This window comes from Venturia canescens, chromosome 7, assembly GCF_019457755.1.
Source record: "Venturia canescens isolate UGA chromosome 7, ASM1945775v1, whole genome shotgun sequence".
Lineage (NCBI taxonomy): Eukaryota > Metazoa > Arthropoda > Insecta > Hymenoptera > Ichneumonidae > Venturia > Venturia canescens.
Window position 1 is genome coordinate 905,087 of NC_057427.1, and position 21,194 is coordinate 926,280.

Here is a 21,194-nt window from a genome sequence, read left to right on the forward strand (position 1 = left end):
CCAAAATAACGTATTTCATCATCCCCTAATTAATCCGGAAAGCGAAGAATTGTTAAGCACTTGAGGTTTTCCAGAAAAGAAAAAAAAACCAACAGAATTTGGCAGCTTACGCAATACATAAAAAAAAAGAATTAACGAAAATCAATCCAAAAATTCCAGGAATGAATGAAGAAGTTTCCATGTTGTGAGACAAGGATCAAAAGATTTTCAAATGGACCATTCAATTATTTGTTTGCTCACAATAATGATGACTGAAAAATTTATAGTTACATTTAACATTCCATACAAGAAAAACCATTCGATTTTATGAACCGAGTTTTAGGATAGAATTTTCATCGATAAATTCAGCAAAAAAGTACCATTTTCCATTTTGAGAAAGAGCTAAAAAGTGTGTGAAGGAGAGTTTGAGCCAGGTTTACAATCTGCCTGCTCTAACGAAAAATTCACAGTGCGTAACCTTTAGTCCTTACAACAGTGAGATTCACGAGCCAGTTTGACAAAAAATTTACGAGCATAAGGTAAAGTATGAAAAAATATTTATTGTGATTACAAAAATAGTGCGTGAATAATTCGAAGAACTAACAATTAATTTGAACATTTTTTCATAGACTCTGGAAGAGAACAAAAGGCAGAATTCTCGTGGGTTCGGCCAGGATCGCTTTAGCGTATTTCCAAACCAGAAGTCGGAAACGTTCGGTCACTCGGAGCCTAAGAACAAAATCTTGTACTTGGCTGCAATTCGCAATTTAATCGCGTTTTCACTTTCGAGTATCGATTGTTTTCCACATCCTTGTGCAGCCACATCGAACGAACCAAATCCAAATATTTTTTATATATGTAATAAAAAAACTCGTGGAAAAGAAAAACAAAATTTCGAACAAAAAATCATAGTAATAATGGTGGTTGTTTTTGCCACCGAAAATCGTTGAGATTGAACAATTAACAATTGTCGCAAATGTATACTCGAACCCATCAAAGTTCTAATAAATCATGTTTTGGATTTTTTTTAATAATTAGTTTCTCGTGTAGTGCGCTGTTATTCTTTCTATCAACTGAATCTTCAATCCCGTCGTCTGTACGCCTATCGATCGAGCGATTGATCTTAAATTTGCTACCGAAATGCCTTGTAGCTGAAAAATGTAAAGCGAATTTCCAGTCATAATAGTTAAACAAATTGTCTTATTCAGTTGAATAAAAATAGGTAATCTTTTACGAAGCTAAGAGCGTTCGGAAGTGTTTCAATTTCGAGCAATTTATGGTCACATTTGTTTAATTGTAAAAGCCAAAGTGATATAACGATTAAATAATTTGATGTTTGTCATACGCACAGTTTCTCTGGCGACCAGTGTTCGGATTGTATCATCGTCGAATTTTATTTCTTTTACGGTGTTTCTAGTTTGTCCTCTTGAAATGGCTGCTCTTTTCAAAACTGGTTTTCCAAATAAGTTTTCAAACTGCTGGACGAGATCTCCTAATCGGTCGTTGATTGCCTCCTTGTCCGGACCTGGATTAAATTCGTCAACGTTTATTATTCGTTTTGAACAATCAGCTCGACTAAATTATTTTTAAGTTTTGCTAATTTATTTACGAGTGCTATCGAATGGCCTGGTGAATTCTCTATCCAATGCGAGGGTTTGAATGTAGTCCATTTTACGTTTGATCTTCGGATTGGAAAAGTTGGTTGGGTCCCATTCCATGCTTAGCTTTTTGATCACTTGTTTCATTACTGAAACTCCCTTTTCATCTACCGGCAATGGCTTTTCGTTATCGTATACGTAATCCGCGGTATATTTTTTCAGATTGTTGATTTGTTCTGGCCCAGAAAAAAAGAGACAATAAATATTAAGTTCGCCTCTAGAAAGCTTAAGGACACGAGCATAAAAATGGAAGAGGAATTTACTGATTGCTTCATTCATAAAATTAATGTAATTTCGTGATGAACAATCTTACCTTTGAACGGTATTTTGCGCAAATAAAATCCATCCAACTCATCACACGCAATCATTTTTGCGATATACGGCATTGATCGATGACTCACTGAACAAATTGCCATTACTTTTCGTGTTCGGCAGTTACGAAGGAAAGCAGCAAATAAAACTTTTTGACCTAAAAAAAATAACAATCTATGTCAAATGAAAAAAACACACTAGTAATGAATAGTGACTCTATACTAATGAAAATCCTTACGGTCTGATGCCGATGCCTCGACACCCACAAATTTCGTTGGTTTAATGTGTCCCATGAAGTCATCTCTAGGTAATCGCTTAAAACCAATCAATTTAATTCCAGTTTCTAACGATGAACGTATTTCCTGTAATTCCTTTGGTTTGAAAGTGATTAACCTGCCACCATATCTTACTCCTTTGCGTATGTAATCGGGAATTTGAGTTCTAGGGATGCCCTGGTCGTCCTATTATAAAAAAAATGTTCATTTTTATTCGCTATGACAGTTAAACTGTTAATTTTGTACTGATTAATCAGCGAATTTTCAAGATTATTTTGAGGATCCAGTTGCTACATTCACATTTTCACCTCATCTTCAAAGACATCTTCGAATTGTCGGCTGGGTCCCCAGTGTCTGACTACCTCAAGTATTTCATTTGTGTCCTTGTGCATTCGTGCTTTTTTCAAAGTAGTCTTGCTAAAAAGATAAAAATTAATTTCTTAGTGAAATTTGTAACTGAAAGATTATCTTTCGTTACAAAACTCCAAATGGAAAAATGTTGCAGCAAACCTTGAAAATGATGCAAGTCGAACAGGGATCTCAAGATCTTTACCGATTTTCCATGTTAAGTGACCACTAGTTTTTGCTGCAAACAGCAAGCCCTTCTCGAGTTCATTGAGTTTCGTAAATTTGGAGTCTTCAGGATCACAATTGTTGGCCAGCACATCGAGATCTTTGTAGAAAAGATCGTGATTCCAACACTCCTTTAGACCTACTATTCGCAGTTTAACATTGATATCCTTATAAGTCTTGGCCCTTAAACGGATTTTGTGGCGCTCTGCCAAATCATTAGCCAGAGGATTATCATTGCGAGTAAGCAACACCACTTGACGTAAGGACATGGCAATTTTTATTACATCAAAACACCGACTGGCTTGCCACAGTACGTCATGCAAACAAATGTCTCGCTTGGCTTCCAGAGACGCATCACAATATTCTTCTTTCGTCGTCTTCTCCTCCACTGGAAGATAATAAATAGTTTCAAAATATCACCTTTGGGAGTTCTATAATTAGATGACTGATCATTTTCATACTTATTTCACAGCTCTAAAAATAAATCGCATTTCTATGAATTGAGGTAATTGAGAAAAGGATTGAACAATTGAATCTTTACTCTTGCTAAAGTCTATTGAATTTCAATAATAGAAAAAAGAATTCATTATAGATCAAGAAAAAACGAACAAATGTTTTTGAGTTCAATGGCCATGTTGGTTTCGATTTCAGAAAATTTCTGGACAGTAAGAATGTACTCTGTTTCGAGATTCCAATTTTTGGTAACATTGTATAAAATGAGACCCATCCAATCTCGTCTGTTCCACATTAATTTTTCACAGAGAATCCGTTCATAAACCTTGAAAAAAAAAGGGATTATTATAGGATAACAGTCTATTCCCATGAAGACATTGGGCATAACTGTTTGGACATGTGTACGAGAAAATTTTCGATGGAAATAATAAATTTCAATCGCGTTCCATGTACGAACACTGATTTTTTTTTCAAATTCTGTGCACAAATTTGTTCGAAATCAAGTAGCTATATATAACGTATAATTCAAAATTTGGTTATACATTTTCCAATACTTATATTTTCAAAACGGAAAGTAATCATAGCATGAAGTTTTACCGTTAAACATTCGCTGAAGTATGTGTTATTCGATTCAGGGTATTTTTCAAACATTTCAGGTGAAGCATCGATGACAAAAATGGTTCCATCACGATAGCCAAAGTGTTCATAATTGTCTTGTGATTCCTCCATTGTTTATAATCCTCCTGTTTCTTTACGGTTCGTGGGAACTCGTAAAGTATGTGTTATTACTTTTATTTAATATAATTGTTATTCAAACATAGAAAGAATTTACCCCGATGAGTAAGAATACCGGACAAGTTTCGACAAGAATCACAAATTACGATGTTTAGTCGTACAGATGCGCGCGCAGGCAATTGAATGTTCTCGAAATCGCGTCCGAAACGCGCGGTAACCGGCTATAGTCGTCAGGAAGTTCCCGGGAAAATCCCAAATCTCATAATTCTCTAAAGACGAATTTTTTCTCATACTCCCGATATCAAAATTTTCGGCCTTCCGGCTTCACCACACCAGGAATAACCGGAAAAGTAGAAGAGTTGTAGGAATTGACATTTGTATACTTGTGGCACATGCCCGTTATGGGAGATAGCCATTAAGATGATGGATCAGTCGGTAATCACACCTCGAATTTTTGAAATTGAAACTCTTTGACATCGTTCGTCCGATTAAAATAATAAAAATGTCATCGTACGCAGCGCGATCGCAAAAATCCAATGACATTTTTATTTTTTCGATCAGACGAACGATGTGGAAAAATTACCTTTTCAAAATTTGCAGCTATCTCTCTCGCACTCACCGTTGTGATTACCGACTGATCCATCATCTTAAGGAGAAGAAGACATTTGTACTATGAAAATAATTCCTATGAAATTACTATGAAAAATAATTGAAAGATGGTTTTTGATTCTAAATTCTGTTTTCATTTTTTTGTAGCAATATTTTTATTTTCGTCCCTAAATAATATTTGAGCATCTATAATGACAGGTAAGTATACCACGTAATTACAATAATTAATATACAAATATTTATAACAACAGTATTTAAGAACATGGAAAAATATCCTTCGTTGAGTGGTTAAAGCGACTGTTGAGTATTGAAGAGTGTAGAAATATGTAAAAAATGTACATACACTTTACTAGTATTAAAAATATAGTAAAACTAACATTTCAATTGTGGTCTGGCTGCAATTTCACCTGCTCAGAAGCCAAATTCACAGGCTTTTATGATTTTTGAGAAAATATTGTCAGATATTTTCTAAATACTTCCGGTCCGTTCCAATACCCTCTGGAAAAATAAGGAATTTTTATTAGCTTGAACCCAATGGAAAAAATTGTAATCTGAAATGAACTCAATCATCGCAATTGCGTGGCTCATTATTTTTCGGTATTTAGGCTAAAAACTACAAAATTTTGACGAAATTAGAGTTGAAAAAAAAATTGGAACTTTGGTGAGGTTGAATTCATAGGATTTCTTAAGGTATTATTTCACAATACTCACTTAAGCATGAAATTCCAGTAAAGAAAGGGGAAGAAATACTTTTTCATAATATACATTATCCACAATTCGCGTTTCTGGTCAACTGGAAACGTTTCCATGGGACGAAGATTATAATCGAATTCAGCGAGGATGCATTTTCCTGGGCCTGTCACCAGAGGACAAGATGCGTAACCGGTGTAAGAATGGCTCATGGCCTTGCCCGACAAATCGTCCATTATATTTTCGTACAATACTTTGGCTTGTGAAGCTGCAAAACGAGATTAACCATTGTTACAAAAATTCAAAAATTCATCGATTTGAGTTACTTTTTTTAAAAATACCGACCAATTGCCGCCATCGTTTTTGAATTGGGCGTTGTCGTGCAATCACCGAGACCGTAAATATTTTTGTAACGCGTGTGTCTCAAAGTTTGTGAATCGACGCACAAAAAGCCTGCCTCGTTCGTGAGGATTCCGTGTCTCTTTAAAATTTCCGGCGGACCCATCGGCGGACAAACGTGCAAGAAGGAATACTGCGGGAAAAAAATTCGGAAATTTCTATTTTAAAAAATCTGTTTCAAATATCCATAGCTATATAAAGTTTGAAAAAAAATGTACTTGTTCAACAACGATGTCCTCAGGATTTTGCAAATTTTGAAAAATCGCTTCTCTCTTCGAGCCTCGAACTTCAATGAGACTTCTTTGAAGGTTCACTTCGATATCTCGACTTCTGCAGACTTCCCAAAGTGCGTCTGCATATTTTTTCACGCCGAACAGCACCGGTAATGACGTGTTGTATGTAACTCGGATATTTTTCCTCAGACCCTTCTGAAATGATCCTTTTCATTATAATTTGCGCTTTACACGACTTCCCTCAAATAAATTATTTCCATAAATAATTATTCTTACACGACGCCAATAATCCTCAGCTATGTAGCAAATTTTCTGAGGCGCTCCGGGACACTTCACCGGCGAATTTGGAAACGTGAATACTCCTTGACCGTCTCGAGTATTTTCCATCTTTTTAAAAACCTCCGTTACCGTTTCCGGCCCGTAAATCGAGCAGACTTGAGCATCCGGATCACGGAGACCGTTGATCAACCCTGGAACCTTGGCAAAAGAACATGAAATACGAATTTGGAATGTTCATGTTAAAAAACGCTTCATAATTGAAGCGTTTTGTGAGCGGTAAAATTGAAATTTTAACCATTTATTTGACAATTTTTCCCACAAGTTAAAATACTGGAGGAGTGGAAAGTGGAGGAGTAGAAAAAATAACCCACTGAAGCATGTAATTAATCAGATAGTAATTAACGACTGACGAATCATGAAATTACTTTATCCCAAAGTAGTTGAAGGCCCATAGCCACGATCATAATATCGTACTCAATGGTATCACCGTTGCTGGTTATGACTTTGTTGTTATCCGGTTCGAACGCCATAACGCTGTCCTTGATCCATTGTGCATTTTTTGGCAGCACGTTTTTCATGGGTCGCCTGGATGACTCAAAATCTGACAGTCCCCCACCAACCAGTGTAAATATCGGTTGATAATAATGCAACTGTAGAAAAAAAATCCTCGTTTCAATCTCTTCTAATTAATTTCACTCGTGTGCTCGTTCGTGCGGAAAATTTTCGTCGAAAAAAAAAAAAACAAATAAAGCAAAAAGTGTCTCGTGACCCTGGCCTTGCGCAATTAACGAGCCCGTGCTCGTACTAACCTCGTTTGGTTCTATTACTATAACGTGTTTGGGCGATCCCTTAAACTTCCGGGATAATTTTGCTGCCATTGAACATCCGCCGGTACCACCACCAACGACCAAAACTTTGCAACTGAAAAAGAAAATTGCACTTTTATATTACGAATTATCGTCAAAAGGGAGCCAGAAAAAATCGTATATCAATCGAGTTGTTTGATTATTTCGAACACATTTCTATTGTTATTGTCATCAAATGATAATTTTATTATTATTTTAAAATTTCTTATATTTCGAGATGGAAAAATCACGGATTTTTGTTTTAATATATTCATTCGAATTTTTTATCTTGAATAATTCTTCGAAAGCATTTCCTTTTTCAGTTTTAATACTTATTTAATAATATTTAATTACAATAAAGATTTGCATATTTTCAAAAACAAAAAATATAACAATGGTTAGATTGTTGATAATAAATTATAATAGTTAATTTATGTATTAACTTTTTTATATTATGATTTACCATACTGTGCACCATCTACCGAATATAATTATTAACTATTTGGTAAGATTTGATTGAATTTTTAATTGTGAAAACATTTTTTTTACAGTTTATGAAATAGAAAAAGTCAACAGACTTGATCTAAAAATGTCAACGCGTTTTCAGATCAGTGGTAGCATTAAAACTCTATCAAAAAATCTCATTACTTTGGCAGAATGCAGAGCACGGAAAATAATATTGCTTATCTTGGAATAATGGTTAATTGAACAATGAACGGCATTTGTGGCCTTGAAAATTGTACTTGTGCATGAAGTTTGAAAAATTATGCTTTTTTGTTGTTAGATCCAACCCACTCGTTAGCGCTGAAAGTCTTGCAGAATACCTAAAACTATAGGCAACCACATATTTTGATAAGCAATCAAGATAACTTCTTTTGAATATGTGAGCAGCAAATGACAATAATGTACATGATCCGATCGTCAATTAGACCGAGAGACAACAGTTTGACACGAAAGTATATTATAATTTTTTCAGTCACATGAACGACTAATTACATAATTTTTTATTTTCGCCTACCTGTGATGCAATTCTTGGTAGGAATAAATTTTCAAGAGCCTTGGGAGACCGAGTAACCCACGTTTACTCAGAGAATGCATTTTGCAACAGAGTGTACTGGAACAAGAATAAAAATGAAAAATATTGAGACATAAACAATTCGAGTTAATACTATAAACAATTTTCCATGAATTCCAGAATGGCTATTTGTTAGATATAGATGATATTACATTAATCATTAAATATTCACGATACCGGTTCAATCTGTCACTGCAATAAAGTGTGGTGTACGGCAATGTGCCGAAAATTCAGCGTTCGACGTCATTGAATAAATACACGTACACTTGCAATTATAGATTATTTTATGTATATATGGACATGTACATAGTATTTTGTTTTTTTTTTGCGTGAACCAGAAGGATAAAATCACAATTACGTGACTTATCACTCACCACAAGTAATTCGTTATCGCCAACGTATTCCCGTCTCGTAATTCACAAAATCAATCATGTCTCGAGGCAATTTGTCATGATCTATTTATTTGACGTTTTTATTTTTTCCTCTTTCAAACATTTTTTCAAATCTTGATTATCGTACAAAAATAAAAACAGAGACGTAATTTTTTGTTTTCGAGGTTAGCAAAACAAAAAGTTCCTAGAATGTCGGACCAATACCTAGGAAGTTTTGTCCATCCGTATCCCCCCCACCACGCGACGACAACAAAACGCTGCAATCCTGAATTCGCGCGAACGCGTATAAATACTGCATCGTCAATTTTATATTTCAGTAATCTATTTAGATTCGATTGCATTAACATCGATTCTAAAATGGGAAATCGTAAATTGTCATCTTTCGTTTCGTGCTATCTTAATCAATTAAGTACGCATGAATCTCGTTTACATACCCTCACGTTTCCATACTCGTAACACGCTTATCATTTGCATACAATGCACATTTTGCATATTTTTAAAGCACGTGTTTCACATCTAATACGGATATATATATTTTCAAGATCATAAAATTATACGATTGAACAATTTTTTTCGAACTCATTTTCCACAAACAACTGAAAAATGTTATTCGAAAATTTTTATTCATTGTTATGGGCGATTGGCAATTTCACGAAATTTTGAAATTTCTGACACTCGCAGCAGGAAAAATAATTTATGACTTTTAGAAATAGTTGTTATTTTTCGTTAGAGATAACTTTTGAGAAATTTCATGATGCCAAATAAATGATAAACGTTGATTCGTGTATAAAAAAAAAAGCATACATTTTTTGATCTGCAATAGTCGAAACTTTTAATTGCATTAAAATTTTGCTTTCATCAATTTTCAAATGTATTTCGACAAACTTGTGTCAACCTTTTTCCATTTTACACATCGCATTCTCGTAAACAAAAGATGTTGTTTATGCGGCTACCTACACAAAGTGGCTAACCGTAAGCGGGATAGGCGCGGAGTGCGGGTGGAGGGGGCAACAACCGGGGCGAGGGGAATGAAAGGCCGCAGTAGCAGTAGCAGGTAGTAGTCGTGCGAGTCGTGTTCGACGGATCGTCGGCTGAGGTTGAGTACAATCAGGTAGAATTTTTGACACGCGTGCGCGCGCGTCTCTAGCAGTTCAATCGGGAAGCCGGTTGTATTAATCTGATCCATAAATAAAAGCATGAATAGAAAAAATTGAATAATCGACATAACAAAAATAAAGTATCATATAAAAGTGTCTGCGCTCGCGAGCTTGGAATAAAGCATTCGTCTAAAAAATCGGGATATATGTATGAATAATCGTGAGAAGTCGAACAAAAATTGCTGAGCGAAGGCGTCGAGGAAGCTTTGCGGAAGGTAGATAGGGATGTGCGCTGGTCGGACAGACAAAAATAATCATAGGAATATTGTTCGATTTCCGACCATTTTTATTTCGAAAACCGTATGTTTTGTGCTGCGAAATCGCGTCCTTCCTTTTTATTCTACCAAACATACGAATTTTGCCAATCGACCTAACCTAAATTCGTGACAATTTCTTTATGCTCTGCTGTTTTCTTTTTCTTCCGCACGTCCATGCCTCCGTTTTCTCTATCAATGCTGGAAAATCGTGGGTGGCTGAAATCACCGAATGAAACGTAACGTTATTTATTCCTCATGTTTTCATTCGCGTGTGTGTGCGTGTGTTGCGTGTCTCTCTCGTTGCGTTACACTTGACAGCTAAAAATACACGAGTATTCCCACGAAGGAGTGCCGAATGTACGATATCCCGCATCCCGCTTGCGAGTATTCGTTCTTCGTCTATTTCGGATTTTCGGCGTCCCGAAAGTTTCGCTGCATTCACAACGCTTCCATCCCCCCTACTCCCAACTCTTCACTTCTACTTTACTCTTGAATATTCTCGCGTTTCACTATTTTTCTGACAATTTACAACGATTCTTTATACCTCTATCCGCGTATTTTTCCAAGTTATACACCCGCCTGTTTCGTGACCTAGATTTTGTGTTTTTTATTTACCACTCTCACATATTTCGCGTAAATCACTCTTCATTGTAATAATAATAAGTATGAGGCACTTTACGCGATACTTTCATTTTTTTAAACCGCTGACTTTGATTCGTACGATTTTTGTGTTCGCCTAAAAAAAATGTGAGAAAGGAATTTTTGGTTATTTCGATGTGCCATGTGGCTAAGCTTTCAAGGCCATCGAATTGTCATTTTTTTCTCATCGGATTTAAACTGCAATAATTCGAAGATAAAAAGTATTACAAAAAAAATTTGAAATAGAACTTCCATCTCGATATTGACCCACTCCTAAAATAATAAAAAAGCTCAATGTGGAATTTCGTTTTGTTTTTTTCACCTGAAAATTGGTTAGAAATGAATTAACACGGAAAATGAAACAGTTCGCTAATTGAAAAATGCGAAAAAATCTTAACACTATTTTCATCAAAAAGAAACTCATTCGAAAAAAAAAATACTCATGACAAATCATAGAGGCTCGACGTTGAAACTTTCACATGAAACGCCTTATACACAGATTTATTTACAAAAACGACGCGTAACCGCGTAACCAAACATGCACACGTTTCTTTCGAAGTACTCCATACTTTTACACTATAAATAGATTTTTCTAATTATACTCGATATTCGTTCATAATCTTTGAAATTTTTTTTTTTCACCAGTGTGCTTTTTCATTAAAAATATCAGTTAAATTTATTTGCCATTTGTAAATGAAAGAAAGCGAAATACACGCGTTCTTGACAAGAGCAGACGACACAATCATTTTTATCCTTGTATTCTTTCCTCGGTGTGCTATCTTCGTATCATTTTTTTTATTAAAAACGATAATTTCTCATCGCAGTTCATTTTTCATTATGTACCACTATTAGATATGTGATCAGTTTGATTCATGTTTTTGAGTGCTGTGCTTTGTATCAAAGTACAGGTTTTTTTTTAGAGGTTAGGTTCATTCGAAAGCTCGCGTTTTTAATCTTCTTATCTACAAGTTTCTGTTTGAGGAATTGAGGAAAGAGTATCGTTAGTTCAGTCTTGGCAACACTTGGCAAATGTGCTCATACGAGTTTAACCGACGTAGCGCGATGTTGTCTACCTTCTGGGTTCTAATACTGTTGTTTGATTTCATCAAGGATGAAGCATCGTTCATCCTTCAAAATACTGTGTTTTCAAAACTTGAAAAAAGTATTTACAATGATTTAATAGCATCCTAAAATCAAGTGTTCCTTTGGTAGAAATTTAAAATTTTATTAAAGTTGAAAAAAAGATTTTAAAAATGTTCCAATAAACTTTTTAGCGAGGTACATAAAAACATGTGCTACGGAAAAATAAAATAAAATTTCTTTTTCATTTTATTCTGTTCTCTCTAAACTAATATGAGCTTTATTGTCGCTATGTCCGAAGGGATTGGGGTATAGTTTTCTCAAAAAAATATCATTTCCATTCTCACGTAAAATCATCATTTTATAGGATTTTCATGATATTACAAAAAGCAAGTCTGCCACAGATAAAATATATTATGGAGACTCTGAAAGAATAATAACAATCATTTATTATTCTGTACAGGTAAATTGAGTGGTGCAAAGTGGTTGAAAATGTCTTCGCATCACTTTGTTACGGTGTGTGTAGTGTGCGTACTATGCGCAGCTCATACACCGTGTTCCGCACACATGGATATGTCATCACCCATAACAAAAAGTTCATGGAGTTGGCCGGATCCAATGGGATCGGTACCAACGTGGAGAGAAGAACGTTCCGGCGGGAGTCCGGATTCAACGGGCGGACCGGAGCCAAAGTACGCCGAAGTCACAGATAGTGTGCGCAGATCGAAAGAGCCCAAGCGAGCAACATCTAAAAAATACTCGCACTCTTACTTGGAGTCAAAGGCCTCTAAACTGAGTGCGAAAACACAAGAGAAGATAACGGAAAGTCTGCCGAATTTGGAAATTCACGAACGACTCGGACAGCCTCTCGAAGATGTAGAAAAGCGTGGAGATTCAAAATTCAGTGACGGGAATTCAATGAAAAAATGGCGAAACCGTCGTAACGTAGAAATTGATGAAAAATACTTTATGAAAAAACTATTCAATACTTATGGCGATGGGACGAGCCTCAGTATCGAAGGATTCGAAAAATTAATCAAGAGATTGGGACTTTTTCGAATGATCGAGAATTTGGAGAATTTCGATCATAGCAATGTCCTCGAAAATCGGGGCAGTGTTCCGAAAGGTAAATTTTATTAGAGCTTGATACAAATATCATTAACTCCTTCATTCATTCATAATCAACCGACAGAGCGTTCATACTTTATCATTCCACAAACAAACTATTCTGTCTAATTGATGAAAACTTGAAAATTATACCAACTTCTGTTGAAGCTTGATATTTGAATTTTCAAAATGAATATTTTTTATTCTCAATGTCTTCAAAGTTTTATCAAAAAATACATCCTACGGTGACTCTTTCCCAAAATAATTCTTACGATCTCGCTTTCGATTCCACCAACTCAAACTCAAGATAGCATCAGAATCGTGAATAGAATTGGACTTTTTCATCGAGCATTAGCAGCGCCGAAAGTTTCGTAAAGTCGGCCCATTGAAATTTCATGGGAGATTTATTGAGTCAACGATTTCCCTCGGTATCGAAAGTTTATTGCGTTATCGTGAAACGAAATGACGCGAAAGATTGCTCAACTCAATGAGCGGATTACTTATCGAACGAGTACAATGGAAAATCGGGTGAACAAGACGGGGCCTTCGTAAGAATTGGCCAAGCGTATTTTTCTTTTTGCCGTTATTTCGGGCCGCGAAATTTCCTTATAAATCATTATCCATCGTTATTATTTTTCTCTCCAACTTTCCTTTCTCGTAGTGCTGCGATCGTATCGAGATTTTATGCCACAATTAAATCCGGCCAAGTATGTACGACGACGATCCTTAAGAATTACCTTTATTATTTCTCAATTGGCTCAAGGTCAAATTCCTGCTGCTTTTTTTCACGCCTATTCGCACGATACAAAGAAAAAGTTCTCCAAATCCAGACTAACCAATAGAAATAAATCCTCGGGATTCACGTGGTTCAGAGATAAAAAATGCAATAATTTATCCATCCCAATTGAACACATTGAGTTCAACAATTTTTTCTTCCATTGACCTTCAATTAGTATTTCATTATTTTCATCACTAAATTGTTTCCAATTGACCCACCGAAATACCGACCGCCACTGCTCGCTTCTCGCAACCGTCCCACGACTTAGGAATACTATTAATTCACGTTTTATTGGCTCGAATTGGATACCCTGTGAGTGAAATTCGCTGCAGGAATGAATATTTTCCAATTCAAAGACGATCATTCGTGAAAAATAAAGCCTGTACCCGATGTTCGAAAACTCCTGTCGTTCTTAATAATATTTCATAAGAAAGTTACATATTTTTCTCACCTCTTTATTACATTGAAGTTACATTTTTATAGCAGTCCCATTGGAGAATACGGGCATAAGAATGTACGCATATATATTTTTTGCGTATTTCAAAGATAAGAGAAAATCGATAATCATAACTCTATCATCCATACGATATCAGTTACTTCCTTCTGTTTACCCTTTCGTATTCAATAATCGCCCCTCGGGTATTCTTTCAAAGTTCGAAGCTCGTAGAATTAGTAATCATTGGATTTAAAAAAATCTTTCAAATCGTCCATTTCCCCCAATCCCAATTATTTGCTGCTCAATAGTTATTTTTTATCTAGTTATCTTTATCGTTGCTTTTAGAGTTATTGATTAGTTTTTGTCAGAGTGAGATTGTTGTTTTTCATTTATCGTACGACTTCCTGCCTTTTCACGTGATTTTCGACTGTTCCTTTTGATATGAATCAACTACGCAGAAATTCGTGAACACGTGGATTGATTTTCGGATGAATTAAGTAGTGAGTTAATCGTACTATTTATTATCTTGAAACTGAATTTTTGATAAGCTTTTATAAGTCGCATTATTATTTTTTTTTTTTCAATCGCTCGGTTCCAAGGTTAGTGCGAATCTGACGTGCACTATCGCGGGAATCTACATTCTTAATACAACATCGATTACGATTGGTTTTCCATGAATCCGTCAACAAATATTTATCCGTACCATTCCACGCTTCTAATCTCTACTTTTCGTCTTTACCATTTATTACTCGTTCGTTATAAATCCAGAGAAAAAATATTCCACGCCAATATTGCTTTCTCAGAGCGACGTTTTAATTGAACCAATTTGCTGGACAATTATAGCGAGACGTTGAGCAGATTTCTTGTTACACTCGCCACGATAAACAGCCCGCGTTTCGTCATGTCCTTGAACACGGTTATGGGAATTGAACTTGAGACCGAAAAAACGACGTTCGCACTTTCTGGCCTTATCATATTATGTTGATTAGTTCTTGGGTTTCCGGCATTTCAACGAGTCATTTATTATTCAACTAAAAGAAAAAAAGTCGAGTAAAAGGTTTTTGGAAAAGTGAAGCGCATATTTCAGTCGATTCCCAATTCTATTCTTAAGTATACTTTTAAAGAAATTCATTTCATTGTGAAATTATCGATTTTCGAAACATTGTTATTTTTATTATTCACAGATGGAGAAAAGCATTCCCAGGAAATTGGACTCGTCGATGCCAACAGCTCAAATTCGCCACAAAAAGTACGTTCTCAGCGTAATTGACACCACATTTTAGTCATTTTTCGAGAAAAATTTGAATATTCTCGGAAAGTTTGTGTCTGGAATGAAAGAAGATCGAAAAATAATCGAGTGCTTTTACGAGCTCGTGGAATTGACTAATAAATAAGCCTAAATGCCCATTTGAAAGAAATTTCACGCAATTATACTGAAAAGCCTTGTACGTTTATTCATTTGATAAGGAAGGAATCCAATGAGGATCGATAACTTCGTCATTGACATCATTTTGACTCTCAATTTATAAAAATCTATTGTTTTCGAACTAAACATTGAGCAAGGATAAATAGCTTTCAAGGCACCGCAAAGTAAATAATTTATCTATACGATTCATCCTCCGTTTGAAATGAATCATTTCTTCAGTCGTAAAATCGATTAACTTGATTCTTTCAAAATAATTTGATGATTAATAAAATTGGCAACATTTCTCATTTGTAAATATCTTGCCAGTCTCGTTAATTGGTAAATTTTTTTTTATTCAAGTGTCTCAACAGCGGGGAATTGTTGAACACGGTTTCACAAAACTCGAGTTCTGTGAGAGCGAATAAGACAAGCGCGAGTGATGTGAAAGAATTGCCGGGATGGCTTTTTTCACGTGTTTGTCCTATCCTTATTTATCATCTTGCAAGTAACACGAGATCTGAACGAGAAGGATGCATCGTTCCGATGAACGCTTATTCTCCGACGATGACCGGACCGATCGTGGATGTGTTCGCTGTTAAAAATGTCGAAGAAATTGACGAGGAAACCCGAAATATGGTTCAAGGTAAATTTTTTAATAAACACAGAATTCAATGAATACCCGAAACTATAAGAAGTACTTTGTAATCGTAAACTGTCGTTTTAATAATAATTACCATTTTACAAAAAATAATAATATTGGTGTTTATAATGCGGAAATCCATATTATTTGCTTACAGTCTGGACCTATTCTACAATTAGCATCGTGTTCATAAGTATAAGCGGCCTACTCGGTATGTTCGTGGTGCCATTTATGGGCAAGAAATATTATCACCAAGTTTTGCAGTTTTTCGTCGCCCTCGCGATCGGCACTTTATGCGGCGATGCATTAATCCATTTGTTACCGCACGTAAGTAAAAAAAATGCTAAATTTCATATTTGCAAATCCGTCGGTTGTGAAAGGAAAAACAATTCAATATTTTTATTGGAGTAGTAACGAATCGATCTGTTTTGTACAACTGACTACAGGCAATGATGTCGCATCATTCTCACAATCACGAGACTGCTCTATCCGGAAAAAGCGAAGCAGAAATGGAAGCGGAGCACAACATAAATATGTGGAAAGGTCTCACAGCAATGATAGGCCTGATAATATTTTTCTTCACGGAAAAGGCCCTTTCGATGATCGCTGAATGGCGGAAGCATCGTCAACGAAAAAGCAAAGTGAGAAAAACACTACTCTAGTTTGAGTAAAAAAAAAAAATACTTATTTGTACATAAATTAGTATCATTTTCGTGTGCTTTTATGTCTGTGACAAGTACTTGTGCCGTGTCGTCGCGTTGCACGCAATCAGTTCAGGACAAATTGGAAATTAAGCGACGCGACGATTCGTCAACATTCATTTCGAAGCTCCAGATATTCAATCACCTTTCTCAGATTATCCCTGATGATTTACAGCTCCCTTCGCGAGTCCGAGTAATGCGAGAAACAGATGGCAACAATAGCAACAACGTCGGAGAAAAATTGTGCAAACATAAATACTCATCGTATCCTTATTGTTATGGGGAAATCACTACGGAAACAAGAGGTAAAATAAAAATATACCATTCCAAATATTGGAAATATTCAAAATTCGAAAAAATTGCTTTTACGATGCAACGGACATCGCAGTCAAGCAGAAGCATTTCTGACATGCGTATTATGAACAAAATAATGTATGAGAGAATTCGGTAGATTCTTAAAATTTTTTTTTTTTTACTAAATTCAATGAAATCGTTTTTCATTCTTAGACAATCATCACGACCACGTGCACAACGACCATGAGCGTCCAGCAACGATTGAGGAGGAAAAGCCATTAACGTCAAAGTGCAACAGCGTGTGTAAAATGAAGGAAAATAACGATGACACAAAAATAAAGAACAATTTGTCTGGCGAGGAATGGCATATGGAAGGTGAAAACGGACAATTGAAAAATCTCGGCAAAGCGTTGAACAACAGTGTTGGGATTGGAAATCCGGAAACACGGGACGAAGTTTGTCTCAACGAATCCGAGAGCTATACGGTTATAATACGCGAACACGAGAACAATCACCATGGTCATACGCATTCCCATGGACACGTACATGCGGCCCCTGATTCGATGTCGAGCGTCGTTTGGATGGTCGTCATGGGCGATGGTCTTCATAATTTCACCGACGGCATGGCAATCGGTGCTGCTTTTGCAGCCAATATCGCAGGCGGTTTTTCCACCGCCATTGCCGTTTTTTGCCACGAACTACCGCACGAGCTTGGCGATTTTGCAGTTTTATTAAAAGCGGGCATGAGCTGGCAGCAGGCTCTCTTTTACAATTTATTGTCCTCTGTTCTTTGTTTGTTTGGCATGGTTATCGGCGTTCTTCTCGGTGCTACACCCGCAGCGACCAGCTGGATCTTTGCCGCTGCTGCTGGAATGTTTATTTACATCGCTCTTGTTGATATGGTAAGAAAATTATTTTTATCTCCTTGTCTTATGTAACCTTACTGTCTGAAAATGACTCTTCGTCCTGACTATTGGTTTTCTAGCACTCACGATCAATCATTTTGCTAGATAATAATAATAGACAAATGCTAATGATATATGAAGTAGACCAAAGTAGAATATGACAAAAAAGTTGAAGGAAAAACTAGAACGGGAAAATAAAAATAGAACATTAAAATCGATCGGAACAAATAGGACAGAATAAAAATGAGCGAAGATGCAAATAAAAAAAATGTCATCCTCGTCACAATATTGTTTGCACAACATATAAATTAAAAGAAAAATAATAGCTTGAATTAAATAAGAGTGATGATATAAATTTCCAATATTTCTCATTACTTCAATATGGACTGTTGAATTTACAGATTCCCGAATTATCGTCGTCTCACTCCGAAGAAGGTGGTTCGCATTGGGAGTGTGTTCTCCAGGCTTTGGGTTTATTGACGGGGCTCGGTGTGATGTTGATAATAGCGCTCTATGAGCACGACCTCAAGAACTTATTTAGCGATTGAAACGGGGGAAAGGAAGAAGAGTAAGATCTTCGCCAATTCTCGGTCGATGAAAAACTTTTTCACAGAAACGAGAGCCGAGTGGATAGAAACGAACCACGAAATAGCGTTTGGTAATGTTTACAGAAATAGTACAAGAGCAAGTGTACGAAGAAAAATATGACGCGAAGTGAGGTGTATTTCACCTAAAAAAAAAAACATTCACAGTTCACTGCGAGAAGATTCTCGAATTATTTACTCATTTCGTTTGTTTTTATCGGCTGTACTCTCCGTTGGATGAAAAATCCTAAAAAATGCAGCCTGCAAAACGAATAACCTCATAAATTTTTTTCAAGTTCTTCGTAACAATCGACAAAATCGTGAGATTTATAAAAACACACACACACACACCCACACATACATACACAGGCACACAAAAAACGTTCGATATTTATCGATAATGTTCGATATTCGCAATTTTTCACACACGCTCTTCGTGTACGACGTTGCAATTAGCATTACTCATTTCATGACTTTTCTACTATTGTTATCAACAATTTTCAGTCTTGTTCACGTTTTTTTCTGAAAATATTGAAGAACTGCGTAAAAGAAATATTTCAACGCGTGCTTAAAGAATCGAAACTCCGAAAATACTTATACTAAAGAATAACTTGGTGCTACTTCCAATAATTGCATAATAATTTCCAACAATGTGATCGCGTTTCCGGGAGATAAAGCGAAACGTTCGATGAAAAGAGAAAAAAAACTCGCTAATCGCATCTCGCATTGGATCGGGGTTGGGCACAACTTCTTTTCTCTTCTCTCTTGTATATTTTCGTTCGAACGATGATTGTCCGAAGCGGTCAAACACCGAAACAGTATTTTATCTTTACCATCACGTCCTAATCGAATATTTATGAGCTCGTCGGGTATTTCAGGATGAAACTTTGCTTCTTTGTTTTTCTCAAATTTTTATACCCTTACGAACTTGTAAATAAATTTTTCAAGAATTTTCATTAGCCTTACTTTTGTATCGAAAGAAAATTATCAATTTCTTGTCAAAAAAGAACATTTTTACAGACAACATTTTTGAATGTTTCTCGAAATATATCAATAAAATTTCCACTTTCAATTTATCCTGAAGCATTTGTCGAGCCTTGATCAATTTGTATTGTGATATCAATGATCAATCATAAGTGGTTGACAAAATATGAATACATTTTTTTTTCGATTCGGTGTTCTTGGCAATTTTCTCAGCAGAATTATGACAGTGAATATCGTTAACGGCATAAGAAAACGCTTCTCTAATTGAAAGTACACAAAAATTGCAACGAATTATCGAATCCATTAAAATCTCTAGTTTTAACCACTTTGATTATCATTTGAGGGAAAGGAAAGAAAATTATGAAAATTCACGAATTATTGCCCTAACTCTTGTCGAATACGTTCATACATCATCCAATCGCAAAAAAAAAAGAAAAAAAACTCGCAATTTAAATAACTCATGTACTATATTTCTCACTAGTGTTAATAGGGTAAAAAGAGGATGGAGCGAAATAGAATAATAAGTAAAGCGAAAAGAAACATGACCCATCGATTAGTTAGAACTATCAATCGAGAATTGAATGACCTGTATTTCCATTTTTTCTTGTTTCCACTTTTTTTCTCTCGTGGTTCGCGCCGTGAATTGCATTTATTTTTTTCTTCAGGCAGAGTAAAATTTACTTCTGTTTCGCTGATATCTGATTTCAGATTGTGTGAATGATGTATTTATTTTTTTGGGCTTGTTGATAGTAGCTCGCCCCCTTAATTACTTATTAATTCAATTGGAACGCTACTTCATTTTGTGTCTCTTTTCGTAAACGTGAATCGCATGAGTACTTTTTTCCGTCTTTCATTTCACTTATTTCCTTATTTCTTTGCCCTTTCCATACGTTCTCGAACTTAATTGAATAATTACTTAAAAGAGTTGAAATAAAAAAAACTGGCTACGCGACTGTTAGATTTTCGCTCGTCGACGAAAAGAATGAAATAAAAATGAATAATTATAATAATATTATATATATATACAATGTAGGTACGATAAATATACTTTTTTACGTAAAAAAAATGAAAAACGAGGTCGAATTCTTTTGTTCTTTCTCTCGTTGAATTTGTTGCACTTTTTTTTCGTATAAAATTGAAGCGAACTGTTTCGGCAAAATTTATTGTGGATTGAATTCATCGATGGAGTGATGGGGATTTGTGAAAAAAAGTATGTGAGAACTTACCATTAAACATTTCGTATACTTTTTTCTTTGTAATATAGAAAAAAGTAATAAAACAGGAGAAACGACTGGTTATTCGAAATGAATTTACGATGGTTTTCATTTACCTTCCCATGCTTTTTAAATTAACGTATCTTTATCGAAGTACAAACATTTCCCGAGCCGTAACTTAACCCTTAGTGTGCATCTGGGGTCTGGTTGACCCCAAATTTTTTTTCTCACATGAATAGCATTTACAGATTAGCATCTCATAAGTAAAACCCCCAATATTAAGAAATCGTTATCCCCTCTCTAAAAGTAGGGAGCATAGCCACTTAATACTCCAAAATAAATAGACTTTTTGGAACGGTTGCAAAGTGGACTATTTCTCCTTTAAAGCATGGATCCTTGTCTGTAAAACTCTGTAAGGATTTTTTTCAAAACTCAAAATTTAATTTTTTACGAGAGATTTAACCGAAAAAGTGTTTTTTACGCGCACCATCAACTTTGAGCACGTT

The 21,194-nt window shown here is 35.6% G+C and overlaps 3 protein-coding genes across 11 annotated transcripts; 1 reads left to right on the forward strand and 2 right to left on the reverse strand.

Moving 5' to 3' along the window:
• Window positions 1-519: 519 nt before the first annotated feature.
• Window positions 520-4,298, reverse strand: Irbp (Inverted repeat-binding protein). The gene is made up of 9 exons (XM_043423608.1): window positions 3,848-4,298; window positions 3,407-3,575; window positions 2,735-3,185; window positions 2,533-2,641; window positions 2,188-2,410; window positions 1,951-2,106; window positions 1,589-1,813; window positions 1,329-1,504; window positions 520-1,130 (listed from the first exon to the last, which is right to left on the reverse strand). Exons 1-9 carry the CDS (start codon window positions 3,977-3,979, stop codon window positions 1,014-1,016), a joined length of 1,758 nt encoding a protein of 585 aa, XP_043279543.1. The 5' UTR covers window positions 3,980-4,298; the 3' UTR covers window positions 520-1,013.
• Window positions 4,299-4,700: 402 nt separating this feature from the next.
• On the reverse strand, window positions 4,701-8,680 carry Sqor (Sulfide quinone oxidoreductase). 4 transcript variants are annotated; one of them, XM_043423398.1, is made up of 9 exons: window positions 8,490-8,680; window positions 8,059-8,154; window positions 7,005-7,116; window positions 6,621-6,845; window positions 6,193-6,393; window positions 5,902-6,111; window positions 5,630-5,816; window positions 5,306-5,552; window positions 4,701-5,092 (listed from the first exon to the last, which is right to left on the reverse strand). In XM_043423398.1, exons 2-9 carry the CDS (start codon window positions 8,136-8,138, stop codon window positions 5,029-5,031), a joined length of 1,326 nt encoding a protein of 441 aa, XP_043279333.1. In that variant the 5' UTR covers window positions 8,139-8,154; window positions 8,490-8,680; the 3' UTR covers window positions 4,701-5,028. The 4 variants fall into 4 exon arrangements, with proteins under 4 accessions (XP_043279333.1, XP_043279334.1, XP_043279335.1 ...); XM_043423399.1 differs by lacking the exon at window positions 8,490-8,680 and adding an exon at window positions 8,293-8,427; XM_043423400.1 differs by lacking the exon at window positions 8,490-8,680 and adding an exon at window positions 8,268-8,346.
• A 170-nt stretch (window positions 8,681-8,850) lies between these two features.
• On the forward strand, window positions 8,851-20,783 carry foi (fear-of-intimacy). Of its 6 annotated transcripts, none has more exons than XM_043423394.1 (9): window positions 8,851-8,916; window positions 12,104-12,766; window positions 15,146-15,210; window positions 15,727-16,009; window positions 16,164-16,333; window positions 16,453-16,647; window positions 16,862-17,012; window positions 17,215-17,903; window positions 18,308-20,783. In XM_043423394.1, exons 1-9 carry the CDS (start codon window positions 8,865-8,867, stop codon window positions 18,452-18,454), a joined length of 2,415 nt encoding a protein of 804 aa, XP_043279329.1. In that variant the 5' UTR covers window positions 8,851-8,864; the 3' UTR covers window positions 18,455-20,783. The 6 variants fall into 6 exon arrangements, with proteins under 6 accessions (XP_043279329.1, XP_043279331.1, XP_043279332.1 ...); XM_043423396.1 differs by lacking the exon at window positions 8,851-8,916 and adding an exon at window positions 9,538-9,618; XM_043423397.1 differs by lacking the exon at window positions 8,851-8,916 and adding an exon at window positions 9,652-9,879.
• The last annotated feature ends 411 nt before the right edge of the window (window positions 20,784-21,194 follow it).

Coding starts and splice junctions, on each gene's coding strand:
- Irbp (XM_043423608.1), bottom strand. CDS start 3,979: ATGGAGGAATCACAAGACAATTATGAACACTTTGGCTATCGTGATGGA. Junction 3,186..3,406: donor CATTGAACTCAAAAACATTT/GTTCGTTTTTTC, acceptor ATTATCTTCCAG/TGGAGGAGAAGACGACGAAA. Junction 1,814..1,950: donor GCGCAAAATACCGTTCAAAG/GTAAGATTGTTC, acceptor TTTCTGGGCCAG/AACAAATCAACAATCTGAAA.
- foi (XM_043423392.1), top strand. CDS start 11,623: ATGTTGTCTACCTTCTGGGTTCTAATACTGTTGTTTGATTTCATCAAG. Junction 15,211..15,726: donor GCTCAAATTCGCCACAAAAA/GTACGTTCTCAG, acceptor TTTTTATTCAAG/TGTCTCAACAGCGGGGAATT. Junction 16,010..16,163: donor AACCCGAAATATGGTTCAAG/GTAAATTTTTTA, acceptor ATTTGCTTACAG/TCTGGACCTATTCTACAATT.
- Sqor (XM_043423398.1), bottom strand. CDS start 8,138: ATGCATTCTCTGAGTAAACGTGGGTTACTCGGTCTCCCAAGGCTCTTG. Junction 6,846..7,004: donor TAGTAATAGAACCAAACGAG/GTTAGTACGAGC, acceptor TTTTTTCTACAG/TTGCATTATTATCAACCGAT. Junction 5,817..5,901: donor AGGACATCGTTGTTGAACAA/GTACATTTTTTT, acceptor TTTTTCCCGCAG/TATTCCTTCTTGCACGTTTG.